The sequence below is a fragment of the Triturus cristatus genome, chromosome 7 (assembly GCF_964204655.1).
Source record: "Triturus cristatus chromosome 7, aTriCri1.1, whole genome shotgun sequence".
In the NCBI taxonomy this organism is placed as follows: domain Eukaryota; kingdom Metazoa; phylum Chordata; class Amphibia; order Caudata; family Salamandridae; genus Triturus; species Triturus cristatus.
In genome coordinates this window covers 125,249,184-125,275,311 of record NC_140590.1, presented here as the reverse complement: position 1 = coordinate 125,275,311, position 26,128 = coordinate 125,249,184, and the positions used below count along the sequence as shown (strand labels likewise).

Genomic DNA, 26,128 nt, shown 5'->3' with positions numbered 1-26,128 from the left:
CACTCTCACAATCACTAACTCTCACATATAGTCATTTATATACTCCAACTCTAACATACACTGCCTTTTAGTTTTTTACTTACTTGGACATCTACCACTGAGACATCCATTCACTCACTGAGATATCCATTCACTCACCAACACAATATACACACACTCACTCACCAATACAACTGTTTCCACATGCACTCTTAAAGTCATACACCCAGTCAATCAACCATTCATACATCTATGCAGAGAGTCACGCACCCCCCATCCAACCACACACACACTCAATCTCCCATACAATTACTCAGGCAACTAATCAATTACCCATATAGACACCCGTGGAGCTACAGACCAACTAATGCAGCAGGTTATACAACATCAGACAGACTGACACAGACATTCACACAGTTTAGTCATTAACCTATGTATTCAGTAAGACACATTTAATCACTGACTTAAACAGTGAGTCACACACCTACTAAATCATCCATGCAGACACTTATACATCCACTCATTCTTCAATACAGCTTGGTATATAATATATATTTTAATTTTAGAGAAAAACACATCCACTGGATGATGCCATCAGTGATGTCATTTGAGATGTCATCAGTGATGTCACTGACCATGTCATGAATGATGTAATATGTGACATCATCAGCAGTGCATTGCGGGGGCGTGAGTTATAGTTAGCTCAATTAACTATAACAGCAGAATTTCTATGGTTTTGTATGAGTGAAATGTCCAACTAACTATAAAGTCCTTGAAACCTACGTTTTTTTCAGTGAATTTGAAAGGTTTTTTAAATCCTAATTTGTAACTATAACGTCCCTGAAACCTATGGTTTTTTCAGTGAATATATATATATGTATATAGATATAGTTAGGACCTATTTTCCATAGGAAATCCACAACATTCTATTTGGAATAACTTTGGCGGCGCTTGACGAATCTTCGCAAAATTTTCAAAACTTTTGGCCAGCTCCGGTCCGCTCCTATCACAGTGATTCGTCAAGCGGGGGCTGAGAAAAAAGGGGGGTCCCACAACGCATTTTCCCCATGCAATTTCCCATAGGACCTTTAGCCGCAGCTACAGCCCGAACTGCTGAACGGAATTACACCAAATTTGGCAAAGAGGTAGTCCTTAGTTCAGATCAGGAAGTGTTGGCAGCCAACTTGTGCCTGAGTAGAACCGAGTAGAACCGAGGCACAAGAAACCTAAAAAAAAAAACGTGAAAAACATGAAAAGGGGCAGGGTAGAAACACCCTGACCCACAAGGACCCCCAAGGCCAAAAAAAGCATTTTTTTTTCCAAATCGGCAAAATGTGCGGTCTCCCGGGGGGGGGGGTCAAATCCCGGGGGCATTTTCAAAAAACAGTGTGTGGGGGGTCCCAATCCCCCCCATACTGCCCCAGGGACCGCCACCCCCGGGGCTTAGTAATATTGGGTGTGGAGGCTCTCAGGCCCCCCCAGCCCCGGGGGCCACCACCCCCGGGGTTTATTATAATGGGGCGGGGGGCTCTCAGGCTCCCCCAGCCCCAGGGACCGCCACCTCCCGGGGCTTCTTCAAAATGTGGGAAAGGGGCCGCGCGGCCCCCCTCCTGGAGCCTGGTCTAGGCCCTGGGGACTGCCACCCCTCAGGACCGGCTCCTGCAGTGTCCCGGGGTGCCCACCCCCGGGACACTGTAGTTTGCAATGACAGGGCAGGAGCCTCGCGGCTCCCACCCTGTCATTGCAAACTGCTTTCCTATTTGGAAGAGAGAGCAGGAAACCTGCTCTCTCTTCCAAATAGGAAAGCAGATTGCTTTTCCACAGGGGAAGCAGCATGTTAGCTGCTCCCCATGTGGAAAAGCAATGCCGGCTCCCGCAGGACACGGGGAGCCATCTGGCACCGTGGGGAGATTGGGGCTAGTAGTGGCCCGGGAGGGGGGCCATGCGGCCCCCCTCCTCAAAAAAAAAGAAACAAAAAAAGGGCCATGTCCCGGGGGAAGGGGTCCCCGGGGTAAATTATGGCCCCCTTCCCGATTTTTTGATTTTTTTTTTTAAAATGGGGGTAGGCCTTGGGGGATGGGGTCCCCAATAAATTAGAAAAAGAAGGGTGGCTACACAGCCTACCTTCTTAAAAAATAAAAAAACGGGATCGTGCCGGAGGACACGCCCCCTCCTTGTACCACCCTGCAAACGCGCCCCCTGGCGCGTTTGCAGACGGGGAACTAATTGCCCTTGAATACTGGGGATCCCTGGGGGCCAACTAGCCCACCAGGAACCTCCAGTATGCGCCAGGGGGCTGCGTTGCACAGAGGTGTAATGAGGCCACGCCACTTTTTACACCTCTCTGCAACGCAGCTCCGTGGCGCTTACTGGAGGTACCTGGTGGGCTAATTGGCCGCCAGGGGACCTCAGGATTCAAGGGGACTTAATCCCCCAACTTAAAATGCACCATGGGGCGCGTTTGCTCAGTGGTGAAGGTAGAGGGCGGGGCCTGAGGTGATATGTGTGCAAACACGCCCTGTGGCATGTTTCAAGTTTGGGAATTCATTCCTCTTCAATCCAGAGGTCCCCTAGGGGCCAACTAGCCCACCAGGTACCTCCAGTAAGCGCCACAGAGCTGCGTTGCAGAGTGTTGTAAAAAGGGGCTTGGCCTCTGAACACCTCTCTGCAACGCAGCTCCCTGGCGCATACTGGAGGTACCTGGTGGGCTAGTTGGCCCCCAGGGGACCGCAGGATTGAAGAGGAATTAATTCCCCAACTTAAAACGTGCCACAGGGCGTGTTTGCACACGTCACCTCAGGCCCTGCCCCCATCCTTCACCATTGTACAAATATTCCTCTAAAATCAGCCAAACTACAAATTCCGATTTACTCACTTGTTAACGGGAGAGAACCCAGTTCTGCATCTTTTAGCCCAGCACTGACCCTGAAAAGTAATTCTAAGCGTACTTACCAGTAACTTGTATTTCCTTCCATAGGAATCCATTGTGTGGTTTTCAGCAGAAAAGTCTGTGTGAATTTTTGAAACGTACAAATATTCCTCTAAAATCAGCCGAACTACGAATTCCGATTTACTCACCTGTTATCAGGAGAGAACCCAGTGCTGCATCTTTTAGCCCAGCACTGACCCCGAAAAGTAATTCTGAGCGTAATTACCAGTAACTTGCATTTCCTTCCATAGGAATCCATTGTGTGGTTTTCAGCAGAAAAGTGTCAGTGTTGATTTTTGAAACGTACAAATATTCATCTAAAATCAGCCGAACTATGAATTCCGATTTACTCACCTGTTATCAGGAGAGAACCCAGTGCTGCATATTTTAGCCCAGCACTGACCCTGAAAAGTAATTCTAAGCGTACTTACCAGTAACTTGTATTTCCTTCCATAGGAATCCATTGTGTGGTTTTCAGCAGAAAAGTTTGTGTCAATTTTTGAAACGTACAAATATTCCTCTAAAATCAGCCGAACTACGAATTCCGATTTACTCACCTTTTATCAGGAGAGAACCCAGTGCTGCATCTTTTAGCCCAGCACTGACCCTGAAAAGTAATTCTAAGCGTAATTACCAGCAACTTGTATTTCCTTTCATAGGAATCCATTGTGTGGTTTTCAGCAGATAAGTTTGTGTCAATTTTTGAAACGTATAAATATTCCTCTAAAATCAGCCGAACTACGAATTCCGATTTACTCACCTGTTATCAGGAGAGAACCCAGGGCTGCATCTTTTAGTCCAGCACTGACCCTGAAAAGTAATTCTGAGCGTAATTACCAGTAACTTGTATTCCCTTCCATAGGAATCCATTGTGTGGTTTTCAGCAGAAAAGTTTCTTAGTGTCAATTTTTGAAACGTATAAATATTCCTCTAAAATCAGCCGAACTATGAATTCCGATTTACTCACCTGTTATCAGGAGAGAACCCAGTGCTGCATCTTTTAGCCCAGCACTGACCCTGAAAAGTAATTCTAAGTGTAATTACCAGTAACTTGTATTTCCTTCCATAGGAATCCATTGTGTGGTTTTCAGCAGAAAACTTTGTGTCAATTTTTGAAACGTACAAATATTCCTCTAAAATCAGCCGAACTACGAATTCCGATTTACTCACCTGTTATCAGGAGAGAACCCAGTGCTGCATCTTTTAGCCCAGCACTGCCCTGAAAAGTAATTCTGAGCGTAATTACCAGTAACTTGTATTTCCTTCCATAGGAATCCATTGTGTGGTTTTCAGCAGAAAAGTGTCAGTGTTGATTTTTGAAACGTACAAATATTCATCTAAAATCAGCCGAACTACGAATTCCGATTTACTCACCTGTTATCAGGAGAGAACCCAGTGCTGCATCTTTTAGCCCAGCACTGTCCCTGAAAAGTAATTCTAAGCGTACTTACCAGTAACTTGTATTTCCTTCCATAGGAATCCATTTTGTGGTTTTCAGCAGCAAAGTTTCTAAGTGTCTATTTTCACAAAACAAAAATATTCCTAAAAAATCATCTGTATGAATTAAACACATTCTTTCAACTTTTTACAGGAGATGCACCAGTGCTGGATCCAGGAACCACTACTGAGTAAGAAAAACTAACAACACTACTTACCTGCTAAGTGAATTTTCTGCCATAGGATAACATTGGTGATTCTATGTGAAAAAATGTCTGTCAACTTTTAAAATACAATAACATTCCTTACAAATCACTACTGTAACCAAAACGCTTTTACTCAACTGTGTACAGGAGAAGTCCAAGGACTGAATCTAGGATCCAGGCCTGTGGTTAGAAAAGTAATCCATAAAGTAACTAATTGCATTTGACTAGAAATCCACATTGAGCTCAATGCTGCATTGTGTTTGAAATTGTATTGCCCATTGCAACAACTGTAAATACTGTACTTAAAATTGTATTGCCTATTTGCAAAGTTTTTAAAGTAAAGTAATTCATTCTGAGAAAGTATAACAATTAATACATTAAAAATTGTCATTTACAAAACCTTTGAAATTCACTGAAAAAACATAGGTTTCAGGCCTGATATAGTTAGGAATTAGCATTTAAAAAACCTTTGAAATTCACTGAAAAAAACATAGGTTTCAGGCTTGATATAGTTAGGAATTAGCATTTAAAAAACCTTTGAAGTTCACTGAAAAAGCCATAGGTTTCATGCATGATATAGTTAGGAATTAGCATTTAAAAAACCTTAGAAATTCACAGAAAAACCATAGGTTTTAGGGGTGTTATAGTTAGCTGGACATTTCACTCATACAAAACCATTGAAATTCCTCCGATATAGTTAGTTGTACTAACTACATTTCGTGCGCCCGCAATCCACTGCTGATGATGTCACATATTACATCATTCATGATATGGTCAGTGACATCACTGATGACATCTCAAATGACATCACTGATGACATCATCCATGTGACAATCAGATACATCTCATCATACACTAGTATAACCTTTCATCACTCACTGTAAAATACAGAGTGCCATATTTGAATCCATTGACACACCAATACAAGTTTCTAAACGCCCACTCAGTGATTCCTAGATCTATACACACATCTAATCACTTACCTATAGATTCACTCATACATGCTTGCAAAGATCAATAGAACACTATCAAATATACTTATACACCTATATCGACATTACACACCAGCACAATTCATAACACTTATGAAGTCATCCTACTCATTTATGCAAACAATGGATCATACTTACATTTTCTTAGCTACACACTTATAGAAACACCACTTCATCGATTCATATAGATAGTAACTCATACTTAGTGTGCTATAAAATCTTATTACAAGTATACAGTTATCCATACAGTCACTCATACAATCACTGAGTTTTATGTATACTTATTTATATACAACAACTGACACATTCACTGGCTTTTATTTTTCTAGTTTGTTGGACATGTACCATTGAGACATATATTTGCTCATCACCACACCCATAAAGATATTCACTCACCCAAACAACTGTTATAACATGTAGTTTTAACTTCAGATACCTTCTGAATCAACTATTCACACATCTTTGGGCAGTCACACACACCCCACCGAACCACACACACATTCACTCTCCCATACAAATACTCAGTTAACTAATCAATAACTAATATAGACTTTCACGTAGCTAGTAACCAACTGGTGCAGCAGTTTACACAACAACTGACAAAGTGATACAGATATTCACACAGTTTAGTCAGTATCCAATATATTTAGTTAGACACTATAAATTAGTCAAGTAAACAGTCAATCACACTGCTACTAAATCCTCCATCCAGATATTTATATTTATATATTCCCTCATTATTCAATGCAAATTGCTATATATATATAACACATATTTAAATAACGAACCGAACCACATTTACTGGATGATGTCATCAGTGATGTCATCAGTGATGTCATTTGAGATGTCATCAGTGATGTCACTGACCATGTCATGAATGATGTAATATGTGACATCATCAGCAGTGGATTGCAGGCTTGCAAAATGTAGTTAGTACAACTAACTATATCGGAGGAATTGCAATGGTTTTGAACGAGTGAAATGTCCAGCTAACTATAACACCCCTAAAACCCATGGTTTTTTCTGTGAATTTCTAAGGTTTTTTAAATGCTAATTCCTAACTATATCAGGCATGAAACCTATGTTTTTTTCAGTGAATCTATATATACACAAATTGCAATTATATATTTAAAAAACTGTTTGTTTCAGTTTAATTCTTAGATTTATTTATTAGTATAATAATGTAAAATTATGGTATTGTTTTTAAGGTTTTTGTGTTTTTTTATTTTAATAATTATATTAATTACATTTTCTATTAAGGTTGTGTGCATTGCAATCGGAAAACGTCATTTAAAGTGTATATAGTTATATGTATTTTATTAAGGTTGCTACTTTAGTGTGGCAATACTTAATTTACAACCTTCAAAGTCCAACTCTTTCTCAAAAGTGGCTTAGATTGGAGTGGGATTGATCAATCAATCAGCATATGTAGACCCTGGCACTGTCACCCCTGGGGGTGTCTGGGTCTGAGGTCTCCATTGTGCCAGCCCCCCCCTGCAGCAGGTCTTTAGGGGAAGGTGGGAAGAAACTAGCAGAAAAAGGCAAAACACAGGGCAGAAAAACGAGCGAGCAGAAAAGGCAAAACCGAGAGGGCAGAAAAACGAGCAGAAAAGGCAAAGCAAGAAACAAGCAGAGGAGGCACAAACAGGGCAGAGAAACTAGCAGAAAAGGCTAAACAGAGGGCAGAACAATGAGCCAGGAAAGGCAAAACAAAGGGCAGAAATACAAGCAGAAAAGGCAAAACAGAGCAAGAAATGAGCAGAGGAGACACAAACAGAGGGCAGCAGGTAGACAGGCAACAGAAGGTAGTGGACACAATCCTAAATGTCTGACAATTTCCTAACATGGCTTACTTTGGAGTGGGAATAGTAAATCAACATTACTCAAAGTTTAACCCTTTCCCCAGTATGGCTTATATATCATATCACAAAATCTAATGGTACTCATTTGGATTTGTACATGTAGTATACTTTTATTTAACATATTTGTCTTTTCTTTTTTACTTATTCAAACATTTATTTTATACTTTTTTTAACAATGCTCTAAAAAACAATATCAATTTTTTATAAACAATACATTTTTGGAGAGAAAATTAATATATTCTTTTTATTTATTTTAAAAGTACTATAATCAGTTAATGTCATTTTTAGAGCCCTTTTAAATATATATTTGCATTATTAATAATTTGAATTCAAAGAAATAAAAAGTAAATTATAGCACATGTTTTCTACAATATATATCAAATAGTCTTTATTCGGTTATGTTATAACCATAAAAGCACTTGCGTAGCAATAAAAAAAAAAACATAAATACGATGCATAAAAACAGATAAGACCCAAGTTACAGAATCAAAATTAGACTTACATAAAGGTATTCTAAAATTACCAACAAATGATAAAAGGCAAAGGCTAGCAGCATGATGAATCAAGCATAGAATCTCTTGCTCTCTTTGCAGTCTTTAAAAACAACACTCCTGGAAAATATTGAAGAAACAACAGGGCTGTTTGTGCTTCTCTGAGAGTAGGAGATATCAGTAGAGGTATGACTTAATTTTGACTGAAGATCGAGTTAAGACAGACTTAAGACCGAGTTAAGACAGACTTAAGACAAACTTAAGACAGACTTAAGACAGACTTAAGACAAATCCTAACTTTACTACTACTAAATGCCTTCTGTGAATACCAAAAGTAGTAAGTTTAGGATTTTGTCTCCGATTACTTCTGTGAATCGGGCCCTTGATTTGGTTGTCCTAAAAAGGATGCACCCTGGGTGAAGTTATTGCCCTTTTAACTCGCCTTTATAGATCACCTCAAAGTATGCCACCCACTGATCCTCAGTTATGTGATGGCATAAAACAGGATCATTGCCACTAATAAGACTGGGACGGGTCATTACCAGCCAGTACAGAGAGCTGTCCTCCACTTCACAAGTTTGTGCTTGATCCTCCCACACTCTCTCTCTCAGCCTAGCCTTGCAAGTAGCAAATTCCATTTTATATACCCTGTGGCAGGCGCAAATAGTGACCTCGTCTCTGGGGACCATTCTTGGGGCACCTTCAGTTTCAATAAGCCCTTGGTGCAATTCCTATCAAACCATTTAGTCTCACAGGACCTTTCCTGCCTTGTGGGTCCTTCAGTAATATGGGCACTTTCTGTGAGATGCCCTCAAAGGCACTTAAGATTGACCACTCAAGGGACGTTTTGAACTGAGGAGGCACAATGTGGGACCATCTGACATGCCTCCCCCGATATTGGTGGGAAAACACACCCTAAGTTACATGTGAGTTTCTGGTGCCACTCTCTGTCCCACTCATAACCAGCGATAGGGGGTTTATGATCACTGACGACACTGTGCACAATGTTAGAATTATCAATGAGGGGCGAACAGGGGAGCTGATACAAAACAAAATCAATTAAAGAGGTGCACTCTCTGCCCGTAAAGATGGGTAGAACGCTGGGATTAACAGCACTAAGGACTTTATCTAAAGTAAAAACCAAATTATACTTATTTAAAATGGTGTTTAACTCAGAACCTCCGTCTGCGTAGACTTGGACCTACTGCTAGTGGGATCCAAAAGGTTCATACATAAGCGACAGTTGAAGCCCCCCACCAGAATGATCTTGTCCAGCCCCACCCTCCTGGATGATAGAACAAAGATAGCAGCGCTCAATGTATAGAAATAGGTCTGTTACTTTCAGCCCTTGCAACAGCCGTAACCACTGACAAGGGTCCTTCATAACCCAACACAGGTACAAGGAAACAAAGATAATTAGAATAATCTTTGCCCCACCCTAACTCAGTGGCCAAAGCTGCTACACAAATGGTTTGATAACCTTCTAGGAAGAAATTATTTGGTTCTTCCCACGTTTCCTGGAGGCACATCAGATGATAGTTTCTGACAAATACAAACCAATCAGGATCATTAAACTTGGCTGACAACCCTTCAATGTTCCAGGATAACAGGCAAAGCTGATTAGATATCATGGTCAAGGTGTCAGGAGAGGCCACAGCAGAGACTGTAGCACACTGGGGAGCTACATCAATTTGAGCGGCTAAGGACTGGGCAAGTCAGTCACAGGAGTCCAGAGTCAAAGCTCTTTATTTGATCTCATAAAAACAGATCATAAAAGATACATCATAATGCATAATGAATTCATAAATAATGAAAACAGGAACAATGATAGTTGGTTGACTTCATCTAAAACACAGTTTAAAAAAGCTGGGAGTGCTGAGAGTCTGTCAATGATGGGTGAACAACAGCAGACTGACTGGACCAAGTTTGAAGATGATTGAGCCCTTATTATTAGATTGTTTAGATTCTCTAACTTATTGTCAATACCTGCTGTAAACAAGGCTAGGGTGTTCAAAAGGTCGACTTGCACGACCAATTTATCAGAATGATAATTTAATGCCGTGACTGTAGATTGAAAAGTTTGCAACAGTTGTGGCCAAATGTTTAACATAGATGACAGAGGAGCAGCTTGTGAATCAGATTCTAATTTCAAGTTGGATAATTTATCTGAATCTTTGAGAAAGAAAGAGAGATCCAGTAACGACTGATCTTTTAGATCTTTTGTGTCAGTTCCTTGTTCGGACTTTGTGAAAACTGTGGCTGCAGCTGTAGCCGTGGCTGTGACTGCTACTGTAGTTGCAGCTACGTTTGAGAGCGTTTGCAGCAGAAACGGTGTGACATTTTCCTTCGGGGAGACCTTCCCGTTGGATTACGGTGGGACTAGGTGTTCCAAAGCTTGAAGGTTGGTTGTTTTGTGCGAGTAAAGGGCTTGAGCACAAATTGTTGTGGTGACATAGACGTGAGAATATCTGATTGCTGTAGCACAGCGTTAGATTTTAGTTCAGTTGTTTCAGTCCAAGAGTGATTTTTTAAAGCAAATAGCATGCGGCATTCCTGGGGTGCAGATGAGTGACAAAATGAAGACTGCTGGGTGACCGAAAAGGTTACCATGGGAAGCGCTGGGGGCATTTTCTAATCGTCCTCAGATAACCTGACACTGGGGTTAGTGCTGGGGGTAACCACTGACGGTGTGGTTTTACTAATTAGTGACGTACGGATGGTTGCCTTTATTATTTGTTGGAAATTGCTAGCCTTAGGCTCCACCAAAATGTGTAGATGGGAGAGGGGCTTGACTGTTCCAGGTGTTTTTTTTTAAATATTCCAGAATCGAAAGGGGTTGCATAGTCTTGTGGCACAACGAAGAAATGCGGTCTCTATTACCAACAGGGTCTCGCCCATGGGGGGAGGGATTCAGCGAGTCCGATGGGGACATGGACATCGGTTGGTTAAAAGCCTTCGCTGTGGCTCCCTCTGCTACTACTGCCAGCTGTTTTAATTGTTTTTGTTTCGGTGATGAAAACACCTTCCTTGTTCTCCTGTATCTCATCGCTCTACTTGATTTGATAGCATTGCCAATGAAAAGCTGGTTCCAATTCTACTGGTTTTACAGTGGGTTCACCTGACTGGTGGCTACAGGCGCTGCTTCTTAGACACCCCCCCTTTCTTCCACCCCCCTCCTCCTTCCTGCCCACAATAACCTGCCTTACGACCCTTGTGGCCCTGCCACCTCGATTAGTTCAATAAAAAATGGAACCGAAGGGGTATATTATGTGTATGGGGTGTATACAAGAGTCCCAAGAAGCCAGTAAGGTCAGTGTCAAAATGTAGGCTGGGATGTCGGATGGATGACGGGGCAGGGAGGAGAGAAACCGGGCCAAGCCGGGCGAGGCAGATCAAGCACTAGAGCAGCACGGGGCAGAAGTGGGGTGATCAGGGCCGGAGCCAACCAAGCCAGACCGGGCTGGGCTGGGCTAGCAGGTTTGGCAGCTGCAGTTCAATACAGTGCAGGATAGCGCAGCCACACTAACCACTGTCCACGGACCAGGCAACATGAGTGACACGGTCCAGAGGAGGCGGCTGCAGGCTGATGTTATGCTGGTGTTATACTGGTGGATAAAAGTTAGAGTCTTGAGACACCATGGATCTCCATAGGTCTCCGGGGAGAGCGGTGGGGGACTAAAACCACGAGGAGAAGCTACTGGGGGGCCCAAAAAAATTAGAAATTCAGAAGACTCACCAACTCCCTCTGCGGAAGTCCGCAGAAAGATCACGGGAGCCCCAACAGCGTTATACCGCCGCCGCCCCCACACCAAGCTTTTTCCTCCACACAGCGCCACAGCCGCCACAACCCGACAACACTGCCAGCCGTCGCTGCAACCAGCCAAACGGTCTGCTACCACTACTGCCTGAGGCTCCGCCCCTATGCACCACGCACTACGCACACAGCTTGCTCCGGGCTCCGAACTCCACACTCGACTCTCTCGCGTAGGGTCGCGTGTCAGAGATAGTCCCTCACCATACTTTTTGGAGCCAAACAGATTCTACGGTTTCAGGATTTGACAGGACCACTTCAATATGACACCAGTCAATGGTCCAGGAACTTAGGGACAGCAGTTGGCGCTCAAGGTTCACTCCAGTAGAGGCCAGCAGCATCATCCATGAAAGGTCCAGTTGGAACTGGTCAGTTGGGAAATTTCAGAAAAGGCCTCTTGTAGCTTTGTTACGTCTCTGTAGTTGGAAGATTGCATCAGGCTTATGACCCTTGGACTCCACTGCTTTGTCCTGGGTGCAGGAGAGCACGTCCAGTCTTTAGGCTCTTCTCACATAACAGACTGCTAGTCAAGTCCTGGGTTGTTCTTCCACAGGTCCAGAGAGTGCTCCGAGAAGGATACTGTGGGTGCCATCTTTATTTATGCCTGGTACCGGACATCTTACCACTCCTTAACCAATGGGGTAAAAGCTTCCTGGGGCGAACCTACCCACTTTTGCAGCCCTTCCTGAATGCGCTTCCGTAAACAATCCCACAGTGCCCCCCCTTTGCCTTAAACCAATATGGCAGAGCTCCTGTAACCAACCAAGAGGTGTGGCCAAGGAAATAAGCAACCCCTCCTCTGTGGTCACACTACACTAGGTCACAAGTTAAGTAAGCTCCAGAGCACAGCCCACATGGTTAGCATGCCAGAGGAACAGGATACCTCCCAACATTTAAGGCCTTTGACACAGCTCTGAGAGCAAACTTACACCTCATGAAAGGAGTTATTCTGTTCCTGGGTGACAAATGGAAGCTCACGCAAATGGGCTTCCAGAGGCTTTAGGAAGGAAACAAATATGTCTCTAAAAGTAGCTGTACAAAAATATAATGACAAATCTGACTTTACCAATGATTTGGGTTGGTCATAAATATATTGAACAGCCTAAAAATGAATTTTGTAGCTGCTGTCTAGGCAAATATTAACATCATGCCAACCCTGTACCATGCACTGGGCAGATGTTGGAAGGGGGAAGGGGCATTTCCTGGGATTTTTGGAGGGAGTTGACTAATGGGCCACTTTCTAGGTTTAAGTTTTATCAGCTGAGTGCTTGGTTTAGGACCCAAGGGTGGACTGATATTGAGTTGAGCTCCATGGAAAAGGATCTCCAGGAACCCAAGGCAAGGAGGAAGGAGGTATCATGTTGGTATCTGTATTTTATGGAAGCTGCAATGGAAAGCAGGAAACCCCCTCACTTCTGGGATGGATACTTGCCAGGAGCGGAGTTGAAAGAAATATGGCAAGTATCAATGAGCATGCTCTACTCTGTGATTAAATCAGCTACACTTTTTCACCCTACACAGGGCCTACTGGACCCCGGTGAAGCTAGCCAAGATAAGAGGAGATGAGTATTCCGGATGTAGGTGATGTGGAATCAGGGAGGCGTATGATGTCTATATTTTTTCTGGCTGCCCGCCCTTGGAAGGTTTTTGGTCGTGTGGGTAATGCAATTTCCGACATCTTGGCATGAATAAGGAGGTAAGACCCATCTTGACTATGTTTGGTATAGCTCAGCGTGTATCCCTCGAAATCACAAAGTAAGCTGATCTTTTACGTGATTCTCCTGGCGAGGAGGGAGGTATGCAAATAGTGGTGTCAACCCTCACCCCCAACATGGTGTCACTCGTGGAAGTCAGTGAGGTACTTCAGGTAATTGGACAATAAGAGTAAGAAGAGTAAGAACGAGGTAGATGATGGGGCATTTTGGAATTTATCTGATATTTGATGTAGACTATCATGTCCAGTGATTATACCTCTTGATCAGTTTTGGCCAGAGATGTACTGGTAAGGTAGTTTTGTCCATGAATTTGACTGAAGTCGACCCCGACATAAGCACAAAGGGAAGTTTAGATCAAGAGGGTGCTTACTCGAGATGATATGGGGGCATAAAAAAACATGCACCATGCCTAATAGGGAGTATGCCCACTTAGCGGTGACATTAATATCTAAAAGTTAGTTATAGGTCTGTCAAAAGAGGTTGGTTTGACGGGTTAATAAATTTGCATTTAAAACGTTTACATCTAGGGGTCTTTTGGCAGGCCTGCAGTCATGTTTACCTTGTCACTGAACTGGGTGGCACAATTGTTGCTGCATCCCACTGGCAATGTACAGATTAAAGGGATATATATATTAATAATCTTAACCACAACATTGATGTTGGTGTGACTAAGGGGTTTCTCTCAAAGAGGATTCTGTGATTCCTAACTTTCTGGGAGGTTGCGAGTGCAGACCAAGTAGACAAAATCACTGTCTAGCCCTTTTCAGAGTTAAGATTGCCATTTGCAGGATGCTTGACTGAGTTGATCATAAATTGTGGATGACCTTATCAGACATTTAACAGTTCTACAGCGCTCATAATCTAGGATACAAGCCCATTCCAGTTAAAACTCAGGCCCAGATTTACTAACATTTTGCAATTAATTGGCGCAAGCCTTGTGGAACATGTAGTGATCAGACTTACTATCCAACATAAACCAGTATTTGCATTGGAAAGTTCTCTAACGTAATTGAAAATTGTTCTATGTTCAACTTTGCACTACTTTGTGTCCAGGTGGCGTTTAATGGGTGGGTCATGGGCATTGCAAGCTACAACCCATGGGTTTTAACGCAAAAATACATCTACTAACATTTGCAGACAAGCATTTTCACAAAAACTTTGAGCCTTTTCATGGCAAGCATAACAAGGAGTCATGTTTTCATTTCTCCTTATTTTCACAATTTAGCATGTGTGCCGCATTGTATGGCACACTTATAAAGTGGGAATGTATTAAAGGATAGCTTTTATACTGGATGGGATCCTTTGCAGCCCAAAACCTATGATTTAGAGAATTCATACATCTTTTCACAATGGAAAAGGTTGTTTGTAGGAGTGGGTGTAACACGTGTAATCCAGTGTAGCATAGTCACATGTAATTACCTAGAAATTCTGCAAGATTAAGCAGATTTATGCAAGAAGAGTAATTTAGTGCTATTTTCCTCACAAGGGTTCATTTTGCTCTAAGAAATAGCACTAAATGCAAGAGAAAATGAATAGCAGCACAAGAAGCCGCTCATGCTCGCTAAATGTGCACTTGGGGTATGATTTTCCCAATTTACTACCGGCATATAGTGCTAGGTTCTTAGCACAAAATGCACCTTTGCATCCATAATAGATGCAATTATGTATTTTGTGCTAAGTGCTAAGTAAGTGGCCCTAAATTCGACAGCTGCTCTTGCTTGCTAAATGTGCTCTAGTGATAGCATTTTGGCAGCGATTTACTCACGAGCCGGACCCGCCTATACCAGGCTTCTCAATCACACGGACACACCCGCCTGTGATTTTCATTTTACATCCATTCCGAATGAGATTTCTTTAACCTTCGAATCCCATGGAATTTTCACCGACATCTCGACGCTCAAACAACGCGCTTCAATCAGCCCTGAAGAGTCACAGGTAAACTACCTGTTGACAAAACACGTGTCGGCTGGCGTTTTTGCTTTGACAATCTCAACTTGCATTAAACCAACATTTACAGAACCTTCATCGTTGACCTACTCTTGATTACAGAATTATTATTGTATCTATATCCTAGACGTGTGCACAGGACTTGTTTGTTATTGTTTTGGTATGGGTTTTTAACCCACACCTCATACAGGGGTTTTGGGTCTTCCCCTGTACTGTTTGCACCGTGAAGCTTTTGTTCTTTGTTTTCTTTCGCTGCACCTTATTGTTTACCTGCCTGAGCGCCATTCTTTTCCTGTTCTTTAAAAACCCTTCGCAGAAATCTGCTCTAGGGGTAGAATTTATCCCCAAATTTCTCTTAATTGCGTGGGCTGGATAAATCATGTTTTCATCTGGAATTCTGCGTCAAAGTGTATCACAAAATTACTCTAATTACTCTGGTGTAATTAAATTTACTGCCATGCCTATCACGGTCTGCATTGGCACATGACAGCCAAATGTACACCAGGACGGAGAAACAAATGTGTCATATGTTAGTGGATATGGTGGATTTTTTCTCTCTTCATTTGATGCAAGTCAGTAAATCAGGTTGGTAAATCTAGGCCTTCGCCTGTAACCTCAGAGTGCTGTCTCTTTCATTCTTTAATTTGGTCTTCAAACCATAAATTCATACAAATTATTTTTCAAGGTTGTTTCATGAACTGTTGTCAATTTTAGAAAGAGTGCATTTGAGAACAACACTTACCTTTGGAGGCTTGTGAATCTCACTATAAATCAGGGAGTCATCATCCATAACTTCCTTTTTATCGCCCGTACCTTTATTGGCATTTTTTGTCCTGTGTAAAAATATTGTCAATACATTAGCTTGCCTCGTTTATAGCAGACTCCAAGCTTGATTTACAGTTAGGTGGCTAAAGGATATCCTTTGATTTGTGGAGGAAGTGCTAAATTGTGTGGAGAATCCCAAACCAGATCTTCTCCAGTCTACCTCTCAAGGATATTCCACAGTTGTATGGCCTTCTGATCTAACCATTCTAACAGAAATTGGAAGAGGTTCCAATAGCACTCATTGCAAAAACAGGCTCTCTAGAGTAGAGCTTAATTCTTTGGTTGATAAATGTAAGGACACACACAGTTAAGGATTTCACTGAAGCAGTCTGGACAGTCATTTTCTTGAGGTTTGAAATGGAACTCACCTTCTGACCCTTCTAACAAAGAGCCAGCCCAACAAAGATATCCCAGCCAAGACGAAGATGCCGGCCAGTCCTCCTCCAATCATGGCCATGATAGAAGGTGGTTGAGGGACATTCCCTGAAAAACATGAAGAACAAATTATCTTGTATTTTATGGCATCAGTAACATCCTGTCTCTAGAACCTGTGTAAGTATCCACACATCTGGCTCCTATACAAACACTCATACACACACACATCATGTGGTGGAAGAATACATGAGAAAATAAAATCTAACTGAATGGAAATTTTAAAAAAATCATATCGTTGTCTCCATTTCTCTGAGGCGATCCTAGACATGCTCTAAGCATATATATATATATATATATATATATATATATATATATATATATATATTATCTACTGGCGGTCGCCAGTGGATAGTTATAGTTAGGACCGAGTTTCCATAGGAAATCTCAAAATTCTATTTTGAATAACTTTGGCGCCGATTGACGAATCCTCGCGAAATTTTCAAAACTAATGGGGCGCTCCGCTCCGCTCCTACCCTGAAAGTCTCGGGGTGATTCGTCAAGCGGGGGCCGAGAAAAAGGGGGGTCCCAAAACGCGTTTTCCCCATGGATTTTTCCGTAGGGACTTTAGTCTAAGCTACAGCCCGAACGGCTGAACAGAATTACGTGAAATTTGGCAGAGAGGTAGCCATAAGGTCCATGAAGTGCCTTTTGCAGGTTTGGTGTAAATCTGCTCAGTATTTCCAGAGAAAATAGCATTTAAATCAATATATATATCTGTACGCGCGCAGCGTGCGCGCTGGGTGCGCGCACCTTGCCGTGCGCGAGCGCAATTCTGATTGGTTGTTAGATCTTAGTAAACATTCGAATCGGTCGAAACCAGGAAGTGTCGCCCGCCATTTTGTCTCTCGCACTCTGAGGGGGTGAAAAACAAATGTGGAGAACGTGAAAAGGGGGCAGGGTGGACAGTTCCTGACCCCCTAGCCGTGGTCAGGGGGTCCCAGAAGGACCCCCAAGGGCAAAAAAATGTGTTGTTTTTTTTTAAAAATCGCCGAGTGCGCGCACCCTGCGTGCACCACCCAAACCGAAAAAATTCTGCGCAGTTCGCGCAGCGTGCGCGCACTCCGCGATTTTTCAAAAAAAAAAAAAATGTATTTGGCCCTTGGGGGCGAAGCGCTCCGTGTCCACCGTGCGCCGTGAAAAAGTTTTGTTTAAAAAAATATATTAATAAATACATAACTTAGCATTTAAAAAAACGTACAAATTCACTGAAAAAACCATAGGTTTCACACACGTTATAGTTAGGAATTAGCATTTAAAAAACCTTGCAAATTCACTTAAAAAACCATAGGTTTCACACATGTTATAGTTAGCTGGGCATTTCCCTCGTAAAAAAACAATGAAATTCCCCCGTTATAGTTAGTGCAGGCAACTATAACTCACGCGACCGCAATCCGCTGCTGATGACGTCAGATATTACATCACTGATGACATATGTGTCTTTCTGAAAAAAAAAATATGAAATATATGTATAGCTAAAGATGAATGGAAGAAGACATGGGTAAATAAGTGTCTAAATGCAGTGATGTAATATCTGACATCATCAGCAGCGGATTGCGGTCGCGTGAGTTATAGTTGCCTGCACTAACTATAACGGGGGAATTTCATTGTTTTTTTACGAGGGAAATGCCCAGCTAACTATAACATGTGTGAAACCTATGGTTTTTTAAGTGAATATATATATATATATATATATATATATATATATATATATATATATATATATACATTCTTATTCAGGTTTCGGGATGGCTTAATTTAAGGCCCAGGCTTCAATGCAAATGGTTTCTGCTTCCTCAAATGTGGCACCTCTTGCATGCACTGTTTGTGGACTTTGGGCAGTTCATAGTACTACTACTGGAAGTCTAACCTTGTGGTTTCCCAGACCAGCATCTTAATTCCTAAGCTTATCAACAAGACAGACTAGTTGTTCATTAGTGAACAAGCAAGTGTGGAACGTGGTGACTGATAAGACAACCAGGTTCGAGCAGTCCACCCATTGGCTAGCATAATGATCTTATCAACATTGACCTCCCTAATTTCCTAGAACTATTGTGCAATGAGCCTACATTAGCCAATTTAAAACATTTGTTTATTTTTTTTTGTTTCTATTTGCTCACTACTAATTCCTGGAAAATAATGTTTTTGAACTGAGCATTGATCTTGCCTCCTCTCTACTTTAAGTGTTATTATAGAACAATTAAAAATATTTGCCTACAATTTTTGAACTTTCTAGTTTGAAACTTATTTAGAAGATTTGGGCTAATTATATATTTAAAAACCTCAAACATTGGCGGTATCCTTTATTTAGATTGAAAAAATGATTTTTTCATTTATAACAATGTACTAAACAAATATTGTATATTAAAATGCAAATAAATTAATTCAAAATATTTGCATATGACTATTTCTGGGAATCATTTTTCTAACTCAAGACTTAGTGGCCGAATCCGATAATCAAAATTGAAACTGTATTAGGATTATGATAATTGACATTATTTGTCCCAAATAGGAGTTGTGCATTCTGTATTCTAATTGACTTGTAGTATCTTTAACACGAGTACCATTAATCTTTTTACAGTTGGAAAAAAAAAACAGATTGCAGACAGTCACCTAAAATAATTGCTCGTACAATTATCGTATTATGCCATTTTCCTTATAAATGCAATCACATTTACTTTACAGCACCATGACGTATCTCTCAAATCACCCTATGACCCCATCAAACAGCAATGTTCCCCATATTTTCCGCAATAAATTGTGGCCACACTAGCTATTAAATTGGCTTCAACAGCAACATGAGATTGAATATACTATGCAACATTTAATGAATGTTTCAGACCGTCATGAATTCAAAACCTATCGCCATAGCAGTACTCACAGTTGATGGTGTATTGCTGGACAAAAAAAGTTTAAGTTATGAGGATATAGGCTATATTCTTGATATGAATACTTTTCATATGCTATACCATGGCTCACGTATTGTACGTTGAGTCAATCAGCAAGGCTGTTCTCTGAGAAATGCATGTGCTGTAGCTAACAATCAACATTACAGTTAATCAATATAGAACTTAAAATTACATATTTGAAATGAGAGCTATGTAGAGGGTAAAATTCTACATGAATGAAGTAAACTGCGTGACGGGAAGGTATGCCAAAAAAACAAAATGTCTTCTTTAAAAATAATGCAACAACAACAAGGTGATGTATGTGTTGTAAAATGAAGAAGGTACTCAGGTAAGAACACGTTTATTAGGCATCACCAACTCGTTTCAACCTCTCTGACAGCACAGTGCCAGAGGAGGCTGCATTAGAACGTTCACAGCCAGCGGGGGAAGGTACCAAGAGGGAAGGAAAACGGGGGGGGCAGAGCAGACCAAGATTACAACACATCTCCCTGGGCAAACATAAAATACAGCAACAGATAATAAAGCTGCTAAACTAAGTAATAACATAGTCTTTGTGCCAAGCAGGACTAGTAGTGTTCCTAGTAGAACTGCGAACCTGGTCGTGGTTTCTAGTCAACGGTGCATAAGTACCACCCTCATTTTTTGGAGGGCCACATTTTACCACCTTGTCCATACCCCATGTTTGTCCATTATCCAAATGGACCACATTCCTTCCAACACTTGCTATCTTGATAGGCTCGGAAAACCTAGAAGAATTCCTCCTTCTGGCAGGTGGTAAGTCTATCCGAACCCAATCACCTGATTCCATTGAAGGTACTTTGACGCTTTTTTTCAAATCATACCTCAACTTATACTTCTCCTGTCGCTTTCCAATTTGTCTCGCAATGTTCAACCTGTCTACCTTGCAGTTGTAGGTATTACACAACCATCCTGCTGTGAGAATGGTTTTTGGCTTCCTTCCTTTCAAAGACACAAAAGGAGAAACATGAGTGACAGTGTTAGGTGCCGTTCGGTACGACCATATCATTTCTTGTAGAGCTTGTTTGGCCGGAATGCCCGTGGCCTCTGCTCTTTGTATGCATTCTTTAATGACCCTGTTCATACGCTCCACAAGACCATTTGCTCTCGGACAATACAAAGCTGTTTTCAAATGGTTGATGCGTAGGCCAGACAAAAATTCCTTCATCAACTCTGAGGTAAACTGGACTCCATTGTCCGTCACAATGGCATCCGGAATACCTTCTTCATAAAAAGTGTCTTTTAAGAACTGGATCAAAACTTTGGTATCAATCACATTCACCCATTTGGTAACTACCCATCTTGAGTGATAGTCTATAAGGACCAGGATAAAGCGGTCAGAGGCTTGTCTTAGGTTTAACGGTCCAATAATGTCTAATGCCAGTTTGGCCCAGGGACGGTCAGGAACTTCCACGGGTGATAAAGGAGGTTTCCTAGTAGACAGAGTCTTGTCACTCTTGGCACAGTTCTCACAGTTCTTTACCACTTCCTCTACTTCCTTGTCCATGCTAGGCCACCAGTAACCTTCTCTTACTCTGTTTTTAGTTAAACTCCGCCCTAGATGACCCACATGAGCTAGGGTAATAATTTTGTTCCTCATACCTTCAGGGGGTACAATTTTCTCCCCCCTATGTATAGTTCCATTGATTTCAACCATTTCATGTCTAACTTCCCAGAATTTTCCAACCAGGTCAGTCAACATGCTCTTTTGCTCTGGCCAACCCTTACGGATGCATTCTTTTACAGTTTTCAATGTCTCATCTAGTTCCTTTTGTTCTTCCCATTCTTCCTTAGTCAAACCTGTTACTTCTAATACAATCACATCACTTTCCTCCTCCTTTCCATCATCGATGACTTGTAAAGGGGATCGAGAAAGGAAGTCAGCAATTACATTTGTTCTCCCAGGTACATACTCTACCCTGAAATTGAACCCTTCCAGACCTATCATCCACTTAGCTATCCTTGGGGTTAGCCTAGTAGACCCCTTGGTCGTGAATACATACATGAGTGGTTTGTGATCCGTTTTGATAGTAAACGGTATCCCCCAAAAAAAAACTTGAAATGGTTAGCAGCCCAAAAACAAGCTAGCGCTTCTTTCTCGATGACCGAGTAGTTTTGTTCCGCACCTTTTAGTGTTCTGGATGCAAATGCTATCACTTGTTCAGTATTTCCTGTTTTTTGAGTAAGGCTGGCTCCCAACCCTTTATTACTGGCATCCGTGGAAAGGTACGTAGTTTTAGTGGGATCAAACCTACCCAGGAAAGGAGCTTGGGTAATGCAATTTTTGATGTCAGCAAAAGCTCCCTTACAGTTCTCGTTCCATACAAATGGTACTTTACTTTTGAGAAGATTTCTTAACGGTTCTACCCTTCCGGCATAATTTTGGATAAACTTAGAGTAGTACTCAGATAACCCTAGAAAGGATTTTACTTCTTCTACATAAGTGGGGGCAGTTGCTTCCTGTATTGCCTCCACTAAGTTCATTTTAGGTTTGATACCTTCATTGGAGATGGTGTGTCCTAAATATTCTACAGACTTTACCCCTATTTGGCATTTGTCTCTTTTTAAGGTAAGACCTGCTTGGCTCAATTTTTTAAGGGTACTTCTCAACCTGTCATTGTGTTCAAGCTCATTTTTTCCAAATATCAAAATATCGTCCTGAAAGCACATCGTGCCTGGAGCATCCTTAAGTACATGCTGCATGATTCTTTGAAATGCAGCTGCCGCCGAGGCTAGCCCAAAAGGCATGCGGCGGTACTGAAATGCCCCTAACGGAGTCACAAAAGAGGTTAAATGTCTGCACTCCGGATGTAACTCGACTTGGTGGTAGGCTGATGATAAGTCAAGGACACTAAAAAGACTGGCATCTTTGATTAAAGTTAGAATTTCATGTATTCTGGGTAGCGGATGCCTATCTACCCAAATTTCTTTGTTTAAGTCCCTAAGGTCAATGCAAAGCCTAATATCCTTGCTGGCAGCCTTGGACGTGATAACAATTGGAGACAACCATTGGGAACATTCAATGGGTTCTATGACCCCTAGCTCAAGCAATCTGTCTAGTTCTTTTTGTAACGGTTCATGCATTAAATGAGGGATAGGCCTCACTTCATGTGCAATGGCTTTAGCCTTGTCTTTCAATTTTATGCAATGTTGGTAGTTTTTAAGTAGGCCCAATTTATTAGTGAACACCTCTGGGAATTCTTCACAGATGGTTTGACCACACACTGATCTATCCACTAAAAGAACTTGGTCAGTGCTGTTTGGGTCTAGCTTCATACCTAGATCTTTTTGATGTCTCCAACCAATTAAATTAGATCCTTTCTCTGACACATAGATTTTCCCAACTGTGCTTCTGCCTTTATACTCAATTCTCATGGTAGTCATACCTAACAACGGGATAGGGTCTCCCCCATACCCTCTGAGTTTTATGTCAGCTTTTTCCAGAGTTCCTACTTTGTTAGGAAATAACCCTTCAAATACTTTGCCATCTAACAAAGTGTATGGAGAGCATGAATCAGCAAAGACTTTTATCAACTTATTGTCAACCGTGATGGTGCATTCCGGAAAGTTAACAGTACTGTCCTTGTCTACGACCTGAAAAGTAAACTTAATATCATCTGGTACATTTTCTGAATCCACCAAGGAGACTGTCATAGAGTTATTATTACATACTCTGGCTATGTGTCCTTTCTTGCCACAATTATGACATGTAGCACTCCTCGCCGGGCAAGCGGGACTATTAGCCAAATGTGCAGGATTACCACATCTGTAACATTTAAATTTGACACTAGAAGTGCTCACATTTTTTAGTTTAACCTCCTTTTCCTTTGACTTCTCTTGCTTGACAATAGCATTAACTTCATGACATTTAGTTTTAGTATCATCCCCCACATTGATCTCTTTTATGCACTCCGCTGTGTGCTCAACACTTAATGCTATGTCCACTGCTTGTTTAAGATCCGGATTACCTGTTAACAGTTTCTCTTGAATTTTATGGTTATTCGTACACCTGACCAACTGGTCTCTGATGAGGGAATCAGTTAACCCTTCGAACTCACACGTATTGGATAACCCCTTAAGAGCAGCAATGTATGATTTTACCTTTTCACTCTTGCCTTGAACCCTTGAGAAAAATGTATGTCTCTCCAATACCACATTTATCGCTTTCCCAAATTGTTTCTCCAACTTATTCATAGTAGCCAAATACACATTGAAATCCCCTTCACTACCTCCTTCATCCTCTGTATCAGGTCCTTCCAAGTTATTATAAATTTTCCTACCCTCTATTCCTAGATTATGTAGCAAAATATGTTGTTTCCTGAAGTTAGAAATTTTTTCTCCTCCTATCGCAACTAGATATGACTCAAAAATGACCCTCCAATCTTTCCAACATATGGCTGGATCCCCTGCTTCATTGAGGAAAGACGGAGGTAACGCCATATTTAACGCAGCCATACTGGAAACCCTGACTGGAAAACACACCACGCGAAGTAGAAAAAATGACAAAAAGTATGAAACAAAATGGGAAAAATTAGCGTGGAAAAATTGCCACCACTTAATAAAGCGGAAGATAAAGCAAGAGATAACAATTTCTGCAATTATACAATGCGATAAATCAGCAATACAATGTAAATATATATATCATAGGAATAATAAGCAAAGGCAATTTGTGCCTATAAGCATGCAGAACAATGTCACGAAATGCCAGAGAAAGCAAGTTACCCTGACAGGCGAAAAGGCTGTGCCCATCAGCGTTGAAGAAAGTAAGACAAACTGTGCCTGTCAGCGTGTAGAACAAAGTCACACAAAAACATCGAATGCAAATTTCCTCAAAGACAGGCGAAAAGCTGTGCCCATCAGCGTTGAGAAAGTGTGGAAACTGAGTAACGGAATATCAACTATTTTTCCTTCAAAATAGTTTCTGACTGAACAAGGAATCTGCTGAAAGGAACCGTAAAACCACCAGGGGCGCTCCTCTGAAGAAATCTCCTCAGGACACGGAGAATCTGGTCGAGTTGCGGAAAGCAGAACACAAAATCACTCCTCTTAACGGCTCCCACACCCGGTGAACCCAGGATAAAGAGACCCGCTGAGGAGAACCGGACGGAGAGCTTCCTTAGTCAGCTGAAAGAGAGTTGCTAGAAGCGTAGCAGCGTTAACCAATGGGAAATCCAGCCACGAATGCCACTCAGACGAAACTGCGGTGAGGCACCAAAACTCAAAGGAGAATCACCAGCCACACACCCCCGGTATGCCAACCCACATGTTGAAGGACACGAACAGCACCGCAAGCAAAAGGCCGTTATGTGAATGGCAGTCTGAAGGGACGGACGAGTAGTGTCCAGCCGGCTTTTCTCTGTCAGTCTGTTACGCGCATTACTACTGGACATCAGCTGATGGAGGGACACGAAAACGGAGGTGACAGGTGTCCAAGTGTGTCGAACCTGGTTCCTCGCACTCACAACTGTCGGCACACATTCGCTGCCATACAGCCGCTGCCAGTATAAACTCCGCAACAGACGCACTCACTTGACTTGAACCGGAACACCGAAGACGGAGTCCTTGATCGGTGGTGAGAAAGGATCCTTCAGGCAGGAACTAAAGAGAGGATGGACGGAGAAATGCTCAAAGCTGGGGATGGTGATGCACTGCCCCCACGCAGTATTCGTCGCCAGTGTTGTAAAATGAAGAAGGTACTCAGGTAAGAATACGTTTATTAGGCATCACCAACTCGTCTCAACCTCTCTGACAGCACAGTGCCAGAGGAGGCTGCATTAGAACGTTCACAGCCGGCGGGGGAAGGTACCAAGAGGGAAGGAAAACGGGGGGGGGCAGAGCAGACCAAGATTACAACAGTATGGAATGCTTAAATTAATCTCAGCCTTTGGGAATCGATCGGGCCGCATCCAAGTCCATCTTTCTTTGCCCTGCATGCCACTGCATTGTACTTGTTTGCATGCGTATCGCTGAAGAGAGTGCGTTTGGGAAAATTGTGAAGGAGGGTGAACCGCTGCAAGAAGTGATTCTGACGTCACAGTGTGCTGCGCTGGATTGCTGTACAGCCGCTCTTGAGTGCCGTGCTGTTATTGGTTGTTGATTTGAAACGTAAATTGTAAGTATATTGGGTCCTGCTTTGAACGAACATTATTGATGTACTTATCAGAAATTGTAATGTTTTAAAGTCATGCGAGATTTGATATGGGGAGATGTGATGATACCTATGGGGAGAGAGAAGAGGCACCACCCGAAGATACCGCAGGTTATTATATGGCAATAAATGTAGGGCTACCATTTGTATTTAGCTTATACAATTGGACAAGATCACTGAGCAAGAAGGTGCACTGGTGTTTCAACGCTATGGTACATTTAATGTGAGAATCATTGAAAACTTGAGGAGGATTGATTACGAGATGAAACCACAACTTAGACCTACACAGTTTGAAGCGCTCAAAACTTGGGAGCGGGCTGCTCATGCCAGAGAGAAAAAAAGATATCAGGCAAGAGCTAAAAAGGTAGTACGCACTGCTGATGCGAGGTAGGATGCAGAATAGAAGAAGTGGAGAACCGACAATATA

At 42.0% G+C, this 26,128-nt stretch overlaps 1 protein-coding gene and 1 long non-coding RNA gene across 4 annotated transcripts in view; one reads left to right on the top strand and one right to left on the bottom strand.

The window, feature by feature from the left end:
• LOC146809010 (sialic acid-binding Ig-like lectin 13) overlaps nucleotides 1-26,128 on the bottom strand; it is a 522,687-nt gene that overhangs the window by 80,049 nt on the left and 416,510 nt on the right. For both annotated transcript variants that reach the window (XM_085615798.1, XM_085615799.1), the window contains 2 exons: nucleotides 16,563-16,677; nucleotides 16,112-16,202 (listed from right to left, as the gene is read on the bottom strand). In XM_085615798.1, the coding sequence (XP_085471924.1) occupies nucleotides 16,112-16,202; nucleotides 16,563-16,677 (206 nt within the window). The remainder of the gene's footprint in view (nucleotides 1-16,111; nucleotides 16,203-16,562; nucleotides 16,678-26,128) is intronic.
• LOC146809011 (uncharacterized) overlaps nucleotides 1-26,128 on the top strand; it is a 236,975-nt gene that overhangs the window by 43,649 nt on the left and 167,198 nt on the right. For both annotated transcript variants that reach the window (XR_014966306.1, XR_014966305.1), the window contains exons 2-3: nucleotides 4,500-4,536; nucleotides 13,229-13,403. This is a non-coding gene — a long non-coding RNA (uncharacterized LOC146809011). The remainder of the gene's footprint in view (nucleotides 1-4,499; nucleotides 4,537-13,228; nucleotides 13,404-26,128) is intronic.